We start from the raw sequence: 23,702 nt of genomic DNA, 5'->3' as shown, positions 1-23,702 counted from the left end.
AATATAAAATAACTGTAATAAGCAGTTATTTTTCTCAGAAGATTTGGTGTTAGGTTAATGTTTCGAGTACTGAGCATTAATCATTGTTTATCTTGGGTGAAATTTATATTTAATACTGTACGTCTTTGACTTTAGCAGTCTTTCAAATATTCACAGCAATTTATTGTATGATTATATGATAGCGGAACAAACACTGGTAGCAGTTACTACTGTAAAATATCTGAGAGTATGTGTGCGGAACAATTTGAAGTGGAATGATCATATAAAATTAATTGTTGGTAAGGCGGGTACCAGGTTGAGATTCATTGGGAGAGTCCTTAGAAAATGTAGTCCATCAACAAAGGAGGTGGCTTAAAAAAAACTCGTTCGACCTATACTTGAGTATTGCTCATCAGTGTGGGATCCATACCAGATCGGGTTGACGGAGGAGATAGAGAAGATCCAAAGAAGAGCGGCGCGTTTCGTCACAGGGTTATTTGGTAACCGTGATAGCGTTACGGAGATGTTTAACAAACTCAAGTGGCAGAGTCTGCAAGAGAGGCGCTCTGCATCGCGGTGTAGCTTGCTCGCCAGGTTTCGAGAGGGTGCGTTTCTGGATGAGGTATCGAATATATTGCTTCTCCCTACTTATACCTCCCGAGGAGATCACGAATGTAAAATTAGAGAGATTAGAGCGCGCACGGAGGCTTTCAGACAGTCGTTCTTCCCGAGAACCATACGCGACTGGAACAGGAAAGGGAGGTAATGACAGTGGCACATAAAGTGCCCTCCGCCACACACCGTTGGGTGGCTTGCGGAGTATAAATGTAGATGTAGATGTAGATGTAAAAATAAATCTCTTACATACAAATCACTAAATGAGCATTTTCAAGAAATGTGCAACATTTGGCAAGCACAGTACATACAATTTTACATTTGAGAGCTCCATCTACGTTTGCAAGCTGTCAGCACATGTCCATGTACATCGAGTCATTTCTCAATGCTGCCAATACTCACTATGTAACAATAATTAGTGTTTCATTGCCTAACTTAATTTAATATACATGGGTACAAATAAGTTCCACATTTGAACATGAGAGTTCTTATAAATGAGCTTTTATGAAACCTTGTTACTTTCATGAGACACTTCAACCACCACAGATGATCAATACCAATCGTACGTTATTCGCACTGCATGTAATGGGTGTAACTTTTCTGATGCGCCACCTCCCATCTCCTCCCCCCCCCCTCCCCCCCTAATTTCATTTGTGTTTCTTCCACTGACCCCTAGGCCAATGAGAACAGTGCTCACTACAGTGTCTGAAGATGGTACATTCATATTTCACCCTTTGTTTCAGTCTACTTTAGTACTTTTGTGAAGTGCCTAGTTTTGGTCTACCTTGGTGAAGTGTATTCACTATACTGCAAAGTTTAAAAGAGAAATGATTTCTCTCACTGAGAAAACTTCAAACCTTGCTGCAGGTCAGTGTAAATAAGATCAACAAGAATAACACGAGATGGTGGAAACAGCAAAAGGAACAACATGTGGCATCAACAGAAAAACAGTTTCTCGGCCAAAATGTGGCCGCTATAATACATTAGAAGTCGTGCTGAATTATTTTGTTAGAAAGCAGTGACAGAGGTGCTTATCTGTGAGTGCAGAAATTATCCAAGCTAAGGCACATGAAGCTGCTTGACAGTAGAAAATCACAAATTTCAAAGGAAGCCACAAATGTGTTGCCTGTTTCATGAAATACTGCGGATTTGCTCTTTGTAGGCACACTTCATTTGCACAGAAGCTGCCAGAAAACTATGAGGAAAAACTCATCAAATTTCAAAGTTTCGTAATCAGACGCTGCACTGAAAATAATTATCTTCTTGAACACACACATAATGCAGACCGAACTCCAGTGTATTTTGATATGCCAACAACTTACACAGTATACGCAACTGGGAACAAAGATGTCAAGACACTGTCACAGGTAGTGAAAAGCAGTACATGTCTGTCATGCTCGCTTTTACAGCTGACGGTCAAAAATGCTATTATTCATTGTTTTTACGTGTATGCCATAAAGTGTTATGTAGGTGCTAATGAAAGTGGTTGGTTGACAGAGAATATGGTATTGGAGTGGATTAAACTGGGATGGTAATGTTGTCCTGGTGGCTTGTCAAGTTTGTCAAACACACTTGTACTCATACTAGTCTAAGTATAAAGAGAAAATTAGTGCAGTGATGAATGGATTTGGTTGCGATTGCAGGAGGGATGACATCAGTTATACAGCCATTAGGTGTTTGTTTAAACTAACTGTTTAAGGACAAACTTCTATATATGTACATACAATGGCTAATGAAAGAAGATGGGCAATTAAGGCCTGCAGGTCGTGTTAAGCATGAATGCTTGTCTCCAGTGTGTGACTGGATTGACAAATCTTGGAACTTTACCCCAAATAGAACTGTCCATCACACATTTAAAAAATGTTGTGTTTCTAGCGCACTTGATGGCACAGAGGACGATACTCTCTATTAAGATTGTAATGACAAGGAATTGAGTGACGATAACTCGGATTCATCTGAGTAATAATTAAAAACAGTACATATATGTTTATGACAGTTCAATAAAATTTCTGGTTTGTACTTTTGCTTTCAATTTATAAATCATTTTCCTTGTAGATCTGTGACAGTATCCAGCCTGTCGGTGAGCCTGTGCTATTACAAATGAGAAGACATGGTGTGTGTTTCTTATGTCCATGTTTATGGGATAGTTATTTACCTATTTTTGTACTATTGCATGTTGTAAATTTGTATTCTTGTTTGCCACAATTGGGGATTTCTACTTAGCACTGTTCTATTTGGTCTATCTTAAGCCTGTCTGAGCGTCTGTGATGGTGAAAGAGGTTGATGTTCTTAAGAGCTTTTATGCTAGCATTTCATCGACCATATAAGAAAACATGAAAAATCCTGACTGTTCAGGTATGCTGTGCAGCGACGCTTGCCTGTGATGTCCTCGTTCAGAGCCTACCTGCGTGTAGCCCCTAATTATGGCCACCTGTATTCTAGGTGGCTGAGCCCTAACTTGTTTGTGAAACACTGACAGACTTGGGAGATTCTGCAGCAGAAAGATTTTCTGCATTGATGTCAATACTTACAGTTCACACTTTGCAAGGATTACTTGTGCTGGAAATGATTATGTGTAGACAAATTATACTCTTCAGAATGTTTAAAATGTAATCTAATGAAGTACCCTGTCTAACTTCTACCAGAGAGGATACAAATCAGTGTCTTGAATAAATAGATTGCTATATTTTGACTAAAGTTCAGTCTTGATCACTCATGTATCTTTTAATGATATAGGTAACCGGTTTCGGTTCTTTCTACAGAACCATCATCAGACCCATGGCTCCCTTAGGATGGTAGACGGAGCTCTCCTCGCTGCTACGCAGGCAACTGCGTAGCAGCGAGGAGAGCTCCGTCTACCATCCTAAGGGAGCCATGGGTCTGATGATGGTTCTGTAGAAAGAACCGAAACCGGTTACCTATATCATTAAAAGATACATGAGTGATCAAGACTGAATTTTAGTCAAAATATAACAATTAATTGATCACTGCTTTCCAAAAATGTTTACCAAAATAGATTGCTCTTAGACACATTATTTCCTGTAACCGGTTTGACTTTTTTCCAAATTATGTTCCAAAAAATAGTATATTTTTATTAATGAAAAACATGTTATAATGAAACACACAACATACAGATACACAAAAATAGCTTTTAAAGTTCAAAATAATGAGTTACAAATTTTTGAAGATAACCATCAATAAAATCTCAAGTATAATTGTGCACAAGACTTCGATGAAAATATTATGAAACCTGAATAATTTTTTAGTTTCTGTGTACCTATGGAAATGAACCATTTATTTCACAATGGTTGCTTGTGAACAGAAATCTTAGAGGAGGTGGGTGGAGCACAGTCAATATTTTGTCTCGTACCACTGGGGAGCACTTGCCAGTCAACTGACAAATTGTCATCACTTTCAGTATCTAATGTCACATTCTTCACTTTCTGAGCTACTAAATTCATTGTCAAACCCAAGATCCTTTTTCAAAAGCACTCCCTAAACAACAATACAAGACAGAGATTAAAAGTGTAGGTTTTGTCATCAAGTATTGAAAGCTGCACATAGAAAAGACAATATCTAGTGTCTACCATCTCAACCAAAACACAACAGCCAGCTCACAAGTGAAGGACTGGGTGCTCTCTAGTGGCCAAATATTTAACTATCAGTGCTAAAATGGATACAAGTGAGGTTTTAGTTTTTTAAAGGTCTGTTCTTAAGTTGCCCAAGTGTACTTGGGATCTGATGTTTCTGTCAAAATAATAAAAACAATATACCTTGGGATTTTATGTTAATGGGTTAATTTAAGTGTGATACTCGGTCAAGCCAAAATGTAACTTTCTTGGAAGAAAACACTATATTTCATTGATTGAAAAAAAAAAAAAAAAAAAAAAAAACTTTGGATGACATTCAGTTGATAAGGAAAAACTGACGTATGACTGAAACATAAGTTACGGTACAGTCTGTAACAGACATGGTGCTAGCTGCCCTAGTTCCACTTGGAATATTTTGATAGATATCATGAATTGCTGCCAGTGTCTGCATTGTAACGGTAGTTTTAAGTGTCCAACATGCTAAATATTGTTGTTGTTGTTGTTGTTGTGGTCTTCAGTCCTGAGACTGGTTTGATGCAGCTCTCCATGCTACTCTATCCTGTGCAAGCTTCTTCATCTCCCAGTACCTACTGCAACCTACATCCTTCAGAATCTGCTTAGTGTATTCATCTCTTGGTCTCCCCCTACGATTTTTACCCTCCACGCTGCCCTCCAATACTAAATTGGTGATCCCTTGATGCCTCAGAACATGTCCTACCAACCGATCCCTTCTTCTGGTCAAGTTGTGCCACAAACTTCTCTTCTCCCCAATCCTATTCAATACTTCCTCATTAGTTATGTGATCTACCCATCTAATCTTCAGCATTCTTCTGTAGCACCACATTTCGAAAGCTTCTATTCTCTTCTTGTCCAAACTATTTACCGTCCATGTTTCACTTCCATACATGGCTACACTCCATACAAATACTTTCAGAAATGACTTCCTGACACTTAAATCTATACTCGATGTTAACAAATTTCTCTTCTTCAGAAACGCTTTCCTTGCCATTGCCAGTCTACATTTTATATCCTCTCTACTTCGACCAACATCAGTTATTTTGCTCCCCAAATAGCAAAACTCATTTACTACTTTAAGTGTCTCATTTCCTAATCTAATTCCCTCAGCATCACCCGACTTAATTAGACTACATTCCATTATGCTCGTTTTGCTTTTGTTGATATTCATCTTATATCCTCCCTTCAAATTACCATCCATTCCGTTCAACTGCTCTTCTAAGTCCTTTGCTGTCTCTGACAGAATTACAATGTCATCGGCGAACCTCAAAGTTTTTATTTCTTCTCCATGGATTTTAATACCTACTCCGAATTTTTCTTTTGTTTCCTTTACTGCTTGCTCAATATACAGATTGAATAACATCGGGGAGAGGCTACAACCCTGTCTTACTCCCTTCCCCACCGCTGCTTCCCTTTCGTGCCCCTCGACTATTATAACTGCCATCTGGTTTCTGTACAAATTGTAAATAGCCTTTCGCTCCCTGTATTTTACCCCTGCCACCTTTAGAATTTGAAAGAGAGTATTCCAGTCAATATTGTCAAAAGCTTTCTCTAAGTCTACAAATGCTAGAAACGTAGGTTTGCCTTTCCTTAATCTTTCTTCTAAGATAAGTCGTAGGGTCAGTATAGCCTCACGTGTGCCACCATTTCTACGGAATGCAAACTGATCTTCCCCGAGGTCGGCTCCTATCAGTTTTTCCATTCGTCTGTAAAAAATTCTCGTTAGTATTTTGCAGCTGTGACTTGTTAAACTGATAGTTCGGTAATTTTCACATCTGTCAACACCTGCTTTCTTTGGGATTGGAATTATTATATTCTTCTTGAAGTCTGAGGGTATTTCGCCTGTCTCATACATCTTGCTCACCAGGTGATAGAGATTTGTCAGGACTGGCTCTCCCAAGGCTGTCAGTAGTTCTAATGGAATGTTGTCTACTCCGGGGGCCTTGTTTCGACTCAGGTCTTTCAGTGCTCTGTTAAACTCTTCACGCAGTATCGTATCTCCCATTTCATCTTCATCTACATCCTCATCCATTTCCATAATATTGTCCTCAAGTACATCGCCCTTGTATAGACCCTCTATATACTCCTTCCATCTTTCTGCATTCCCTTCTTTGCTTAGAACTGGGTTGCCATCTGAGCTCTTGATGTTCATACAAGTGGTTCTCTTATCTCCAAAGGTCTCTTTAATTTTCCTGTAGGCAGTATCTATCTTACCCCTAGTGAGATAAGCCTCTACATCCTTGCATTTGTCCTCTAGCCATGCCTGCTTAGCCATTTTGCACTTCCTGTCGATCTCATTTTTGAGACATTTGTATTCCTTTTTGCCTGCTTCATTTACTGCATTTTTATATTTTCTCCTTTCATCAATTAAATTAATTACATGAAATTACAACAAATAAGTGCTATTTTCTGCAAATCCCTGAAAGGTGATTTATCCATCATACGATGAGCCATATTTGTTTTGGTTTTTAAGTGCAGCTTGAAATGAGAGTATCTCCCCCCCCCCCCCCCCCTCCTCCCCAGTTTCATTTTTGGGGTTCAGCATGCTTTGGAGGTCAGCTTTCATTTGGGTAAATACAGAAACCATTTTTTCACAAATCATATCAGCATTCACCTGATTTAAGGAAACCACGGAAAACGTAAATCAGCCTGTCCAGGCGGGGATTTGAAAGAAAAATTGACTACAGTCATATTTGGCAACTGTAGGGCCATATCAATAGTATCCACAATCTGGCAGCATTCTCACAGACAGACACTACATGCTAAGAGTGAAAGGTTGAAACTCGGTGAACATTGAAACTAGAACAGCGATCGAATCTGCTCACAATTCTATTTCTTATTCAAAATTAATTGTTTAGCTCATATTTTGCTGTTGTAATATATATGATTATACTGTAACATTGAACAATGGAAACTCCACGTTGTAAGAACAACAACAATATTAGGATTAAAATAGATTGCCACTTTCCGCAAAGATGACCCCCTGAGCTGCACACAGACACAAGGAACAGACCATCACCCACACACAGCTCCAACCAATCGTGTGTGTGTGTGTTTTTTCTTTGCTGAGGAAAGCTTTGGCCAAGGGTTATATGTGTGATGGTTTTTTTTTCATTGTGCCCGTCTGTGGTTCAGTGGGTCATCTTTGCAGTGAGTTGCAAACTATACTATTCCTAATATTTTTGTAATACTGAATTTTTTTTCTGAATTCTACTGACGTTACAATGCTATGCAACAAAGGCCCCCATTCAACTCAAAACCTACTACACATAGAAAAATATGCGGGAAAAGTTCAGCTGTTGCAGACAATACCTCTGTGAAAAAATTAATACATTTATGTCTCTCTTGGAAATGAGTATCATCCTCAGAAAGTGAGACAGGACATCCAGGGCAGCGGAAAGTCCAGCGGGAAGTCACCTGGAAAAAAAAAAGAGTAAAACATGAAGTAAAATCATTTCTACATTTGCTTAATGTCACAATAGTGGAAATTCCAGGATGGAGGAAATAAAAATATTACAAATGGCAACCAGTTGTCTACAGCCGATTTAAGTCTGGGACTTAAGCATACGTAACAGCACAGACACTTAATAAGTTTTCAAGCTCACTCTTTTTTCTAGTGATATTATACAATACACCTAAACACATCCACTAACAGTCACAGCAGTACTTTTTTACATCAAACAGACTGCTTTTGAATGTTGTAATTTATGTTATTAATACAATGTTGACAATATGAATCAGATCATTTGTCAAGATGATGCAGTGATCTGACAGTAAAGACGTTATTTACACTCGTCATTCAATCTGCTTTCTCACATGGTTCACAAGGGCCTCAGCAGAGAGGGGTTGAGAGGGGTTTACCCACATTTTGTTGCTGGGAGTGATTTTTTTATTGGCCCTATTGTTTTCTTCCATCTATTCTTTGGAGCGATGAAACCTGTCATGATCTGATATGTTATCTCTGATGTTTGCAGAGTAGAAGTAACTTCAGCAGTGACAAAAAGTATTTATTAAAAATGGATTATTTATATTGCAACAAAAATAACAGAAGTGACTACAGCAGAATTTCAAATATTTGTTCACTATAAAATGTATCTGATGTGCCAAAGGCACTTCCAATTACAACAAATCAGACAATCCATACCACTGCAAAGAAAGTCTCACATCTCACTATATAATTTTCTTCTAACATAAGAAATTACATGATATTGTATATCAGTCATTCATTAACCATCTCAATAATTCTATTATTTTTGGATGACAAAATGACACACTGAAAACCTGTTTAACATTCCAAAATTACTACTGGTGTCCCTATGGCAGAAATATCATCTTTACTTTAGGATAATAATATAATTTCATGTGACAGTTGCAGATTAGACTAGTAACTGATCCTCATTTTCTTTGCATGATTCATACCACTGGAAGACATTACAGCCATGTGAACAAAATGGAAAGGAGCCTATATGATGGCAACAGAGTTTTTATTTCAAATGGCACATACTAGGAGTATGTATATCACTGTAAGCTTTTCCTATAGGTACTTTGTGTCCGAGATCTACAGAGAGAGAACACTCTGCATCCCTTTATTATATATATTTAAAAAGATAGATGATGAGACTTACCAAACAAAAGCGCTGGCAGGTTGATAGACACACAAACAAACACAAACATACATTTTTTTTTTGTGTGTATGTTTGTGTTTGTTTGTGTGTCTATCGACCTGCCAGCGCTTTTGTTTGGTAAGTCTCATCATCTATCTTTTTAAATATATTTTTCCCACGTGGAATGTTTCCCTCTATTATATATATATATATATATATATATATATATATATATAAAAACAAAGATATGTGACTTACCAAATGAAAGTGCTGGCAGGTCGACAGACACACAAACGAACACAAACATACACACAAAATTCAAGCTTTCGCAACAAACTGTTGCCTCATCATGAAAGAGGGAAGGAGAGGGAAAGACGAAAGGATGTGGGTTTTAAGGGAGAGGGTAAGGAGTCATTCCAGTCCCGGGAGCGGAAAGACTTACCTTATGGGGAAAAAAGGACGGGTATACACTCGCACACACACACATATCCATCCACACATATACAGACACAAGCAGACATATTTAAAGACAAAGAGTTTGGGCAGAGATATGTCAGTCGAGGCAGAAGTGCAGAGGCAAAGATGTTGTTGAATGACAGGTGAGGTATGAGTGGCGGCAACTTGAAATTAGCGGAGATTGAGGCCTGGTGGATAACGGGAAGAGAGGATATATTGAAGAGCAAGTTCCCATCTCCGGAGCTCGGATAGGTTGGTGTTAGTAGGAAGTATCCAGATAACCCGGACGGTGTAACACTGCGCCAAGATGTGCTGGTCGTGCACCAAGGCATGTTTAGCCACAGGGTGATCCTCATTACCAACAAACACTGTCTGCCTGTGTCCATTCATGCGAATGGACAGTTTGTTGCTGGTCATTCCCACATAGAACGCATCACAGTGTAGGCAGGTCAGTTGGTAGATCACGTGGGTGCTTTCACACGTGGCTCTGCCTTTGATTGTGTACACCTTCCGGGTTACAGGACTGGAGTAGGTGGTGGTGGGAGGGTGCATGGGACAGGTTTTACACCGGGGGCGGTTACAAGGGTAGGAGCCAGAGGGTAGGGAAGGTGGTTTGGGGATTTCATAGGGATGAACTAAGAGGTTGCGAAGGTTAGGTGGACAGCGGAAAGACACTCTTGGTGGAGTGGGGAGGATTTCATGAAGGATGGATCTCATTTCAGGGCAGGATTTTAGGAAGTCGTATCCCTGCTGGAGAGCCACATTCAGAATCTGATCCAGTCCCAGAAAGTATCCTGTCACAAGTGGGGCACTTTTGTGGTTCTTCTGTGGGAGGTTCTGGGTTTGAGAGGATGAGGAAGTGGCTCTGGTTATTTGCTTCGGTACCAGGTCGGGAGGGTAGTTGCAGGATGCGAAAGCTGTTGTCAGGTTGTTGGTGTAATGCTTCAGGGATTCCGGACTGGAGCAGATTCGTTTGCCACGAAGACCTAGGCTGTAGGGAAGGGACTGTTTGATGTGGAATGGGTGGCAGCTGTCGTAATGGAGGTACTGTTGCTTGTTGGTGGGTTTGATGTGGACGGACGTGTGAAGCTGGCCATTGGACAGGTGAAGGTCAACATCAAGGAAAGTGGCATGGGATTTGGAGTAGGACCAGGTGAATCTGATGGAACCAAAGGAGTTGAGGTTGGAGAGGAAATTCTGGAGTTCTTCTTCACTGTGAGTCCAGATCATGAAGATGTCATCAATAAATCTGTACCAAACTTTGGGTTGGCAGGCCTGGGTAACCAAGAAGGCTTCCTCTAAGCGACCCATGAATAGGTTGGCGTACGAGGGGGCCATCCTGGTACCCATGGCTGTTCCCTTTAATTGTTGGTATGTCTGGTTTTCAAAAGTGAAGAAGTTGTGGGTCAGGATGAAGCTGGCTAAGGTAATGAGGAAAGAGGTTTTAGGTAGGGTGGTAGGTGATCGGCGTGAAAGGAAGTGCTCCATCGCAGCGAGGCCCTGGACGTGCGGGATATTTGTGTATAAGGAAGTGGCATAAATGGTTACAAGGATGGTTTCTGGGGGTAACGGATTATATATATATTTTCTTGACCTTGGACAGTGGTTCCATGAGATAGTGCAGTGATGGCCTGGTTGAGGAGTACATGTAACAAAAGAAAATCTTGTAGCCAGCTTACTTACTCCACATCTGAGTATAACTGTATATGCATTGGCTACTCTAAGCCAAAGGACTGGAGCTCAAACACTGCTAACTCTTAGAGGGTACTTATCCTACAATGGATAGCATTGCAGCCATCTTTTTATTTAAAGCAAATGTACAAGATTGTCAAATGGTTACACTTATTGGTTGTTATTTATCAGTTGCGGCCATGTATATTTAGCCACCAAATCAGGATTTTCCCTATTGCTAGTGTGTTAAGAGCACGCACAGAGAAAAGGCTACCTTGCATAGTACTTTCCCTAAGACTGTCTTTTGCTGCTACGTAAGCAACATCACAGTCCGCAATTCCCTCAAGCTTTAGTATTTAAAAAATGCTTTCCTTTATTTTACATATTCAGGAGGGTACCTTGCATATTCTCAAATTCTCTGTTCTTATCATGACATCTCATTTTTGTAGATGGTGTAATGTTCTACATCACACATGGTGCACACATTTCAGAACAAAAATTTGGAATAGGACTTTAAATCAGCAAAAATAATACTGATATCACAAGATGTTTTTAATATAATTAAAATATGGGTTTAAAAACAATACTTGGGGTAAACAGCTTGTTGCATTTTGTCTATGATCAGTTTGGACAATTAATCGAGTCAAGATGGGCCTCATTTAAAATATAATAAATGCTGCTTGTATGGTGGATGGACATCTTTATATCAATTCATATAACAATAAATTCATCAGCAGTTTATTTATCATGCTATTACCATATCACTTTTGAATTCAAGTCTCCAATTTTCTTCAACATCACATTCTGCAAAAATCTCATGTTTAGTTCCTATTGCAGCAGCTCTCATTAAGTCCCCCCCCCCCCCCCCTCCCCTACTGCACTCCTTTCTCTGTCCTTAAAATTCTTTCAAGCCTGTTTTTCACTAACTGAATTTCAGCCCATCAGGGTTATGCTACTCTTCCCTAAATCTGTATAACCCCTTTGCAATACCTGTTCAAAACCTTCAGTGATATCTCAGAGCCATTTTCTCTCTTTAAATGCTGTCATCTTGTCTACCTCATAAATGTTTGTTACTTTAGTTGTTGCAGTCTCCATTCTTTATTTGAAGTAGTACTGACTGCAATCTTTTAATAAAAATGCCACAATGCTACATGGTCAGAAGATAACAAGGATTCGAAATTACAAGGCACTAATATCGGTATGTGCAAAGCAGATAATAGACAAAAAGCAGTAGGTAAAATTGAATAATTTATGTCAGTATTACTTACTTTTACAGGAGGCTTTCTAGTGATATGAGAAACTAGAAAATTCATAGCAATATCCTCACAATTCATATATTCATCCACTTTGTCTCTTATTGCTTGAGGAAGCCAATACGTGTAAAGGTACGTGTAGTATTTGTGAAAAAATGCAGCACCTGTAAATAATAATGTTACAAGTGTGATTAAATGGCATAAGAACCACCCTACATACTTATCAGCAAAAAGTGATGATAAGCAAGAAAGAGAAATAAAGTTTCATAGTTGGTAGTCTGAAGTAAAATACACGGGGTTTACACATACTGGGGTCATAAAAAGGACCTCCTATAACTTAGGAATCACAACAACTGTTTCTTATTTCTTTAAATAACATATGTTACAGTATGACTTTCTGCTGACATTGAGGTAATTAGAAACATCCCACAAGCTCAACTGGACAAGAATGGAGAAGAAAGCCCATCACACTTTGTTAAAGGAACATTCCTGGAGTTAACAAACATACCAACTTAAATCACAGTGACCATAAATGAATTTGACAACCTCTCCTCCAAAGCATGACTGCAGTGTATTACCTTCTATGTCTTATTGTTCAGTTTGGCATGGAGAAATAATGCAAACTGTATGTAGAACTGTACCTCTGAACAGTTCAGCAACCCGCCAAATGAGAAAACAGTAAAATGTTGTCTTCTCACAAAGCACAGTGTTGTGTATTCCACAATTTTATGGCAAAAGCAGATTACTTAGCATTTAGAAACAAACTTCAGAATTGTGAATACTCATTGCGGCTTACGACAGGGATAAATATTCAGTCTGCACTTGCTTTTGTTGCATATAAATGGTCTGCCATCATACACTTCCTGACAGAAAAAGTAAAGCACCCAGAAGGAGGGGGGGAGGGGGGGAGGGGGGGAGGGGGGGGGCAAAATGAAATGAAACATCACGGGTTGAGAGAGTATATGATTTAATGTTAGTGATTACTAAATCAAGTTAAATTTATAAATAACTTGGCAGTATGAGCCCATGTATTGGTTTGACATTGTACTCCCTCTGACCTGGATGCATGCAATGATTCAGTTACGAAGGGTGTTAAAAAGTTGTTACAACCTTTCCTGAGGCAAACTGGCCCACAACTGTTGTTACATCTGAGTTGATCCCACACATTTCACCGAAGACACATCCTGGCCATAAGAGTACTTAAGCAACATGCAGAGAGTTCACAGAGACATGTGCCATGTGTGGATGAGCATTATCCTATCGAAAAAATGGCATCATGATAATGTTGCACAAGGGATAACACATGAGGATGCACTCTGTCTGTAACATACTGTTGTTCGCTCTGAGTTTCCACAATAACAACAGCCATGACCTGAAGTCATACCTAATAGCTCCACACACCAAGATACCACAGGTAATACTGCTCTGGCTCTCCAAACCACTGCAAAATTCGGACCTCTCCCGAAGTCATGACCATGCTCACCGACAATGGTCATTTGTTGTGGTGCAGAACTGTGATTCATCACTGAAAATAAGATGTGCCACAGATTTGCAGTTTGCTTCCCAGTAACAGAACTGCTCCATTTTTGTTGTGGTGTTAACAGCAGCCTATGCATGGGACAGTAATTCCAAAGTCTGGCTGCTGCTAGTCTCCAACCAGTCTCACACAGGGTGACACACAATGTTGCATGGAGTCCATTACTCATTCTCAGCAAGCAGTCACAGATGTGAAGGGATTACAGTATGCTTGGTGCACAATAGTGTGATCCTCCCTTTTGGTGGTCAGACATTGTCAACAGGAATCTTGACGATGAATATGCCTGCACCCACATTTCCAGGATATTGCCAATTTCACCTGTGGGTCAAACAGAAACCAACGACTTCTCGGAAGTTCACTTCTTTTGTCAGTGTATAGCAACGAAGTTTCCTGCACTGGGAGTTTTGTTGGATCTGCAGTAACCATAAAACTATTTCAATTATAAGCAGGACTCATTCTCTTATTTGTTTTCATCTAAACAAACCATTTACAAATTAAAGTTGTCTATAATGGGTTCAGTATGGCTTCGGCAAATTGATGTCCCCAGAATCACTCTTCAACATGTATTCATTGGATGTATGAACAAACGTTTCTTATTTTTTTCTGCCTTTGTTGTTTCCAAGTTTTACTTACTGGTGGGAACCACAGATACTCATTTAGTTTCACTCTGTATTTATAACCCTCAGAATTAACCCATCACAAACAAACAAATGCATGGCATTCCTTTTCAAATTACACGTGTTTCTCATTACACAACTCAGGTGTAGAGTAAATGCACAGGTAAATTTGAACGTGTGTGATAAACGGAATCTTTCGACAGAGAGAGATAGTAAAACAAATTAGCAAACAATCAGAACAGCAGAGAAGTGAGCAGGGGTTGCACTTGTCTCCCTGACTGGAATGAGGAGACTCTGGTACCTGCAAAAGCTGGCTAATGCACACAAATCAGAGGCACATGTGACTTTTCAACACTGCATCGACAAACAAAAAAACACACAACACACACACACACACACACACACACACACACACGAGAGAGAGAGAGAGAGAGAGAGAGAGAGAGAGAGAGAGACCACTGCATTAATTCTTACAACTAATTCCTCTCCACAGTGGTGGAATGCAATAAAATTCTCATGTAGCCTTAGAAAAACAAGTCAAATGGGATATATATCTGACAGTTACTTTCAAGTGTAGCACTCCATAATATGTACTGCGACCGGAACTACACACTACATGCTATTTACTGGTTCAACATGAACACCAGAGTGTGAAAACACTATGTACCTCAAATTCACTTTGTTGTAATGTTTGAAGAAGGCATTTTTTATTTACCTACTTCGCCACATGCCTACTTACTTCTCGCTCAATATGTGCTTCTGTCACCAGTTTGGGCACTGAATTTTTTAACAACCTGTATCTTAATCTCTCGCTGACACACACACACACACACACACAGACACACACACACACACACACACACACACACTTTCCTGAGTAAATATCTCTCTCTCTCTCTCTCTCTCTCTCTCTCTCTCTCTCTCTCAAAAACACTTAATGAAGTGTTAAAGTTCTACATGTATGTTACTTAAAATCCCTATTCTGTACAGAGAATAAATAACACTTTAAAACTGACATCATGCAAAAAGAAATGAAGGACTAGAACCTACTGAGTTCCATTGTAAGCTAGGTGACCAATAACCTCGGACAACCTCGAAGGCAGCGACATCATAGATGGTGGGATTCTGAATGTGACCTTGCAGTTGATGACCGGGCCACATCCTGAAGGAAGTGGAACTTGACTAAACAACAAGAGGACCGGGAGAATTTCACAATGGTGCGAAAACTGAAAAGCAAGACCATCAGGCATGTGAAGAGGTGTATGAAGAGATCTTACAATCGATCAAGACTGGAAAAGTTGGATGAAGACTTTAAAATATACAACACCAGAAACTTTTATCGGGCCTTCAAAGAGGAACTCTCAGTGTATAAACCATCATGCCTTCACTTTAAGAATACTGCGAGGGAGATGGTCACTAATAACCGCGAGAACATGGAACTTCTGGCAAACTATTTTGAGCAACTTCTTGATTGTGAAGAGCCCAAGGAAAGACTGCCTGTTAAAGATCCTCAAGAGATACATCTACCACCTAATTCACCAACTATATAGCATGTTGCTAATGCTATCAACCACCTTAAGTACTGCAAGGTATCCGGGGAAGATGGCATCATTGCAGAAGCTCTGAAAGCAGGTAGAAATACTGTCACAGAGGCCCTACATTGGATCTTGGTCAACTGTTGGGAGACTGGCAGGATCCCTGATGACTGTAAATCAGCTATCATACATCCTTTACATAAGAAAGGCGATCGCAGCAATGTCAACAACTACCGGGGGATTTATCTGCTGCCAATAGGATACAAAGTGCTCTCCAAGATTTTACTTGACAATTTAGAAAGTCTATGTGATCAAACAATAGGTGAATATCTAGGAGGATTTTGATGTGGAAGGTCCTGTACTGAGCAGATCTTCAATATGAAAACCATTCTCCAACAAAAACAAAAATGGAATACAATCATCACTGTGGTTGTCATCGTTACCATTGGAGCCGGGACCCAAAGAATTGAGTTAAGGTGCCTTGCTTTCGCAGATGACATTGCAATCTTAACCAACAACTCCAAGGATGCTGTCTGAGCCCTGCATGAGATAGCGGAGAAATCAGGGTTACAAATATCATATGACAAGACCAAATACTTTGAGAACCCGCACTACTTAAAATCATAATTATGACCCATGGAACATGCACTAAACTGACAGCTGTGTGTTAGATGGGCAGTACAAACAACCAAACACAAGCCTTATTTATACTTGGGGTGCCTTACAATTTCCTCTTGTCACTGTCCCATCACAATAGTGTGTTTAACACCAACCCCCTCCTCCTCCAATCTCCCCCCTTTTCTGCATTTATTGGCAATATGCATTCATAGTCATCCAACTAAGGAGAAATTTTAAGAGAATCAACTAGTTAGCTATTTTTTCTTAACTACTACTATAGACTAATACCACTTACCAGTCAAAACCATGGAGAGTTCACAGGAGTAGTTGGAATTGTACAGCCATCCACTATGGTTCAGGTCCCATGCATGGTAACGTCCAGGAAAACCGACAACACGATCCCTTTGTTCCCGCCACACTCTGAGGCATGTAATAAAACACTTCCATTTGTAATAACTGTTATCACATAAAAGCAGCCGTATAAGTAGTACATGCAATGAATGTGTGACCTCAGCATACAAATAATCACTCTGAAGCCATTTAAAAATGAAAAACATAGTCACACTAAAATAATAAATAACAAAAATGCAGTAGCCCAAAGGGAACCATATTCAGAGAATACAGTCCTAATCATCAACAGCATAAACTATGGCAAGAGCATCAGAGAATTACGAGTAATATAATATATTTTCTATCTTATTCCCCCTCAATTTTAAAATAAGGAACTTATTATTTCAAAAGCTTAATAATTACCGTATGCTGTTTAAGCCTGCCCCCAATTCTCCTGTTCAAGACTACAGCTTTGTTGACCAAAAGTGTATGTGTCTGAAAGCATGGCACATTATCACCTTTTGTTATGTTTCCATCTGTTTTTCAGTACCTCTTCTAGTTTGTGAGCGAATATTCGTGCTAATATACATAATTACATTCGATTCTTGAGTTCCTATGAATCACTAATTTTTTTTAAAGAGTAAACTGCAACTGCTCTTCAGTTAAGAACCTTAAGATGAGACTTATTTTGAAATCAAAATAATAAATTTGATGAAAAGTTATACGTAAAGTACAACTTAAACAAGTGGTGCTCTGAAGCTTGCAAACACACACACGCGCGCATACACACACACACACACACACACACACACACACACACAAGCTGTCAAGTAGTGATTACTTCTATTTATTGCCAGATTAGCAAAAGGGGCATGCCCACAGCAGCAGCATCTATGTTACTAAAAACTACCCGTCAATAAAATGAAAATAACTCATAAAATTTTCAGATAAAATTAAACTTGCACTTCAAAACACTAACTTGACAATAAGCTGCAGAACACACAATGCAGTACAATCACAAATTTGTCACTCCTTGAAACTGTCCTGTTAATTAACCCGTTCAGGTCTTGAACATCCCTCCTAAAATTAACTTGATTCAATATTTCGGCAATGCACCTGTTCACCATTTGCAGGAGAATGTTGGATCGCCAAAATATTGAATCGACTTGATTTTAGGATCTGGTAGTGAACCCAAAGAGACTTTCAAGATTTATTGTGCTGGTAATTCCTACGAAGTCTCAACTCATTCAGGTGTTTATTATAAGTTAAAATAACTTAGCTATGATAAAATATACATTGACAGATAAGAAGAAGGTTCAGAGAACATCTTGATCTCACTGGCAAAACCTATCTTTGTTTAGCTCCCAGCTGAAGGAACAAAACCACACAGCTGGTGACTTAACAAACTAACTGTCAATCCTACACACTGCTGAAAAAGGCAGCCTGCTAAATATTTTGGAACAAATAGAAATTTTTGAACATTTGACATAACATCTTGAAATTATTTTTGAATGAACAGACTGACATAAAAAGCAAAAAATTCATCGAAAATTTCCACAATGTTCTCATAAACCTAAAGTGATGAAAAACATCCCTGTGCCACGCACCAGCAATCCTTGCGACTTGTCCTCTAGTAATGAATCTACTTAGTTTGTGCTCTTTTGGCCACTTCTGTCAGAATGAATTCTGTGTTCCTATGTAGCGGTGCCCACAGAGGAATGGGTATTTAAGGAGTAGCATAGACAGTACAAGAGAGAGACTCCCGGACAAGGAAATGTGAGTGCAGTGTGGGGACCTTGGCTCTCGGTGGCTTGTTGATAATGGAGGTGGGCCTGTGGCGCTGGCAGAAGGAGCAGTGTGTGCTGTCAGCTGCCTGCCCTGCCTTGTGGTCTCTATTCTGTAATATGGTGCTGGACAGAGCTTCAGAAGAGAGTCGATACTGCAATGACTTCACTGCAGAATAACAGACAGTAATGGTGAGAATTTTTTTGTTCATTTCCACTATTTTACTTGTGTGGGCTTGAAGTTTTGTAGATATTGTCCATTAAGAGGTGACTGCTGCATGCCCATTGTGTCTCATTCCACCCATGTTCTGTATCATCAGTAAGTGCCGATATTACATATTATTATTATTATTATTATTGGTAGACTATCTGCAAGTACAGTCAGTATCGCTGGTATTCAGTTGCAGCTCTGCACGAGCGATTAGCTTATTTGCATTTTGGTCCATCTCTCTGTGTTATTGTTTGAAGGAATTTTTTATTATTATTATTGTTATTATTATCTGTCATGTACTATGCAAGTTACTATAACACACTGTGTTTCCGACCCAGCTGGTCTTGTAATTGTATTGCGTGACATTTAATGGAACCTACTGAGTGACTGCTGGCAAATTAGCCAGTATTGAGTTCAACAAATGCAGCTCATATTAGCACATAACTGGTCCATGCTCAGAAGGTATGGTGAAACTGTTGCGCAACTGTTCGTGGGTCTTGGCACTGCTGTCATATGTAGGACTTACACAAATTTAATAAGCTTACTTTAGTGTATAATAATAATAATAATAATAATAATAATAATAATAATAATACAAGATGTACAACTTTGCTTCCACTGTTTGCCAATAGGTGGCAACAATGGTAAGTAGCAGTTGAAAGAAACAGATCGCAGACGTCAGGCAGTTAGCTTGAACCTCGGTCAACATAACCTCATTCAAACATTAGTCAATATGTGTCTGCATCAAAAAGTTGTTCTCTATTGAAAATGTCAGTTTACGAGCCTAATTCTCGTCATTTGCAGGAGGTGTTACTGTTTTGTTTCAATATGAAGAAAAAAGTGCTGAGTCTCATGAGTCTCATCAAATGCTCTCAAGTATGTATGGTAAGGACGCTATTAGTGAAAGAACATGCCGTGAGTGGTTCCAACGCTTCAAGAACGGTGATTTTAACGTCCTAGACCAGCATAGTTGTGGAAGACAGAATGTTTTCGAAGATGCAGAATTGGAGACATTGCTGCGTGAAGACTCACGTCAAACTCCAGAAGAATTGGCACAATTAGTGGGAGTTACACAGTAAGCCATTTCAAAATGTCTCAAGGCTATGGGCATGATTCAGAAAGAAGAAACTTGGGTCCCATGTGAGTTGAAACCAAGAGACAATGAATGGCGTTTATTTGTTTGAGAACAGTTGCTTCATAGACAAAAATGGAAGGGATTTCCGTATCGCATTGTGACCAGGGATGAAAAATGGGTTCATTACGATATCCCTAAATGCAAAAAATCATGGGGATGTAACGACCTTGCTTCCAAGTTGATGGCCAATCCAAATATACACGGCTCAAAGATCATGCTCTGCATTTGATGGGACCAGCTCAGCATTGTATACTATAAAGTGTTAAAACCAAGTGAAAAGATCACAGGTGCTCATTATTGAATGCAATTAATGCGTTTCAGCAGAGCATTAAAAGACAAATGGCCACAATACAGCGAGAGGCACAATAAAGTGATTTTGCAAAGCTCGACCCTACATTGCAAAAGAGGTCAAAACGTACTTGGAAACATTAAAATTGGAAGTCCTACCCCACACGCCATATTCTCCAGACATTGCTCCATCTGACTATCACCTGTTCCGATCACTGATGCATGGCCTGGCTGACCAACACTTCCAATCTAATGAAGGAGTCACAAATTGGATCGATTCATGGATCGCTTCAAAAGATGAACAATTTTTTCGACGTGGGATTTGTACACTGCCCGAAAGATGGTAGAAAGTAGCGGTCAGCATTGGAAAATACTTTGAATTATATATGTGGAACCAGTTTGCTACATTAAAGCCTCAAATATTGGGGAAAAAATGGCAGAAGCAAGGTTGTACACCTTTCAATAATAATAATGATGTTTGTAGCACACTAATTAGACTATTACGTCACTTGATTCATTCGCTGTATTAAAATTTCCATCAGGTTAAAATTTTAAGTTCCATTTATTAAATATTTTCAGAACTGCTTAAAGTCTTGCTTTGGCGAACTGATCACATATACTTTCTTGTATGTCGGTAAAGCTGCCTTTTATTATAAGAGTACATCTTTACTAGTTTTGAGCACACTTTATTTAATATTGTATGGTTGCGTAACTAGGCAGCAGGCCATAATCAGAAATTACTTTGTTCAAATGATGGTTAAATGAGAGGTAGTGGAATTTTAATTGTGGTTAGAATAATAATTTGGGCCACTGCTGTTTCTGATCAGACCAAAACTGTTGCTTTCCTTCCAACAAGCAGTGCCATAGGGACACACCTTATCAACCTATCAGCGCACGCAGCTGACCTTTTAACCAGCGGCACAGCGATTTCACAGTTAGTCATGATTTCACTACGCTCTTATATTGATCTCACCATACATCATTGTCTTGGTACTGGATTCACTGTGTCTTAGGTTCTGATCTTGGTTAACTCACTGGACTTGTTATTTCGTTGTGCCAACTCCATTGCCTTTCCCTCTCATTGTGTCCACCTGTTCACTCTCGGTGACTCGCTGCTGAGGACTGCGGCTAATCAGCCCGTTTCTGTTGGTTTTGAAATCATTCATGGTCTTGTCAGATGCTGGTTACTATAAAGTGTTTCTTCCCAAACTCAAAGAACTGAGTAAGTTATCCTTCCCACTGCCCATCCTGGTCTCATCACAGCTTGTGCTCTGACCCTGATCAATGCGACATTAAAAACTAATCTTCCTTCCCATTGAATGCACATTCACTTCTCTACCTGTAAAAATATGTACTGAAATTTACAACTATGGGCAAAGACAGGAAAAAATGTTTCGTTTTTTGCTTAATTTCTTCAGTGTAATGTTTACACAATTTGGGTTTTTTTCCGCTTGCAATGTTATTTTCTGATGGCTTCTCTTTGAATTATGCTCTTTACTTTTTACCTCAAATATCTAGGAAGTAAGTTAAACAAGAAAGGGAACAGCAAGGATGAAATTTTGCAGGGGATAGAAAATCGTTCATAATTTTGTTATTGTGTACTGGACATAATTAGAAATTGGAAAACATCTGAAAAAGAGCCTGGTATAAAAGTGATTATTTACTAGTTCTGATCTATGGATCAGAATGTTGAACTTGGACAAAGAAAGATCTAACAAGGGAACCTCCACATCGCATCCCCCTCAGATTTAGTTATAAGTTGGCACAGTGGATAGGCCTTGAAAAACTGAACACAGATTAATCGAGGAAACAGCAAGAAGTTGTGTGGAACTATGAAAAAAATAAGCAAAATATACAAACTGAGTAGTCCATGCGCAAGATAGGCAACATCAAGGATAGTGTGAGCTCAGGAGCACCGTGGTCCCATGGTTAGCGTGAGCAGCTGCGGAATGAGAGGTCCTTGGTTCAAGTCTTCCCTCGAGTGAAAAGTTTAATTTTTTATTTTCAGACACTTATTATCTGTCCGTCCGATGCGAGGTAACTGCGCCATATATAGGGACGCTACACCTAAACAAACATCGAAACACACGCCAGTCGACTACAGCGCACGGAAGAGAGAGTATTCCTGCTAATGAGGCTCCCTGGCTGACAGTTGACTGTTCGCTATTTGGACGAGAGTGCATTAAATACGTGAGAAGTATTCTGTGCGCAATATATATCCAGCAAATATTGCTCGCTACTTCAATAACGAGGTCAATAAATATTTTCCGAACTGTAAGGAATCGGAAAGTTCCTTAAGGGATCAAACGATTGCCGAACATTTGTATGATTATTTCCTACATTTGTTGATAAACAGTACATGTGGTGATGACGATACCTTGCTGATTGCTGCACAGCTGTGTGTACCAGATGATGAGATTGTTGACGATCCATACGAAGAACACGAAGAGGAAATACTACGACTTCAATCTGATGGTATTTCTTTGGGTTACATGAAGGAAATGCTCCAATACAGGTTACTGTCCAAACCAATTAAAAGACGCAAATATAGATTATGGAGTGAAGTAACAAATAAATTTAAGAAATTTAAAGGGATGGAGGAAAAAAGCACAATTAAATATTGCAAAGAAGTCATGGAATGAGGTGGAACCCGAAGACAGAATTTCAGTGAACTAGAAAACCTTGTATACTGACAATTTATTAAGTGCAGTGCATGATACAGACCTACAGATTTGGGGATTGCATTACGCTAAACAAATCGGCCTGGACTTCAAGGCTTCATCTCATTGGCTTGTCACGTTCAAAAGAAAATACAAAATTACGAGCAGGAAGATTACGAAATATGTAAGCAAGAACTATGCGAATAAACTGGAAGAACTTTTAGAGTGTTCCAAGACGTTTCTTACAGAAACTAACGTCAGATTCCAACAGTATGAAGACGCATATATTATCAACACAGATCAGTCCGGTTTTAACTATGAAATGAAATCTACCCACACGTTATCGTTAGTTGGAGAAGGCGACACGGAATGTACTGTAGACCAACTGCATTCCACTTCACATAATTTTACCATACAATATGCTCTGAACAAAGCAGGATTTCTTTTACCTACATTTTATTTATGTTTGCAGGAAAAAAATGGTGTATTTGGACCACAAGTTCAGCAACAGGTGAATAGGGTACTTGCGCAAACACCGAATGTCATTGTGAATTGCAGTGCGTCAGAAAAAATGGAGAAAAGACTAGTGAAAGACTTTAATAAACGTGTGATTGCTCCTTATGCAGACAAAGATTTTGCCTTACTCCTTGACAGCTATACAGGACAGAAAGATCAAGCATTGTACAATTTTAGTGTGGGAGTAGATGTTATTACCATTCCTCCAGGTTGTACACCTCTTGTGCAACCGTTAGATGTGTTTGGTTTTCGGTAAGTGGAATACTTTGTGAAAAAAATTCTATGATT

General features: G+C 39.3%; 1 protein-coding gene across 1 annotated transcript in view; it reads right to left on the bottom strand.

Moving 5' to 3' along the window:
- The window catches only part of LOC126163034 (exostosin-3), a 130,886-nt gene that overhangs the window by 3,269 nt on the left and 103,915 nt on the right, over positions 1–23,702 (bottom strand). The window contains exons 12-14 of the mRNA XM_049919907.1: positions 16,786–16,910; positions 12,199–12,347; positions 7,512–7,616 (exon numbers count right to left, since the gene is read on the bottom strand). Coding sequence (XP_049775864.1) covers positions 7,512–7,616; positions 12,199–12,347; positions 16,786–16,910 — 379 coding nt within the window. The remainder of the gene's footprint in view (positions 1–7,511; positions 7,617–12,198; positions 12,348–16,785; positions 16,911–23,702) is intronic.

The sequence above is a fragment of the Schistocerca cancellata genome, chromosome 2 (genome assembly GCF_023864275.1).
Source record: "Schistocerca cancellata isolate TAMUIC-IGC-003103 chromosome 2, iqSchCanc2.1, whole genome shotgun sequence".
Classification (NCBI taxonomy): Eukaryota; Metazoa; Arthropoda; class Insecta; order Orthoptera; family Acrididae; genus Schistocerca; species Schistocerca cancellata.
Note: the sequence above shows the minus strand (reverse complement) of the source record. Positions and strands in the feature narration are given on the sequence as shown.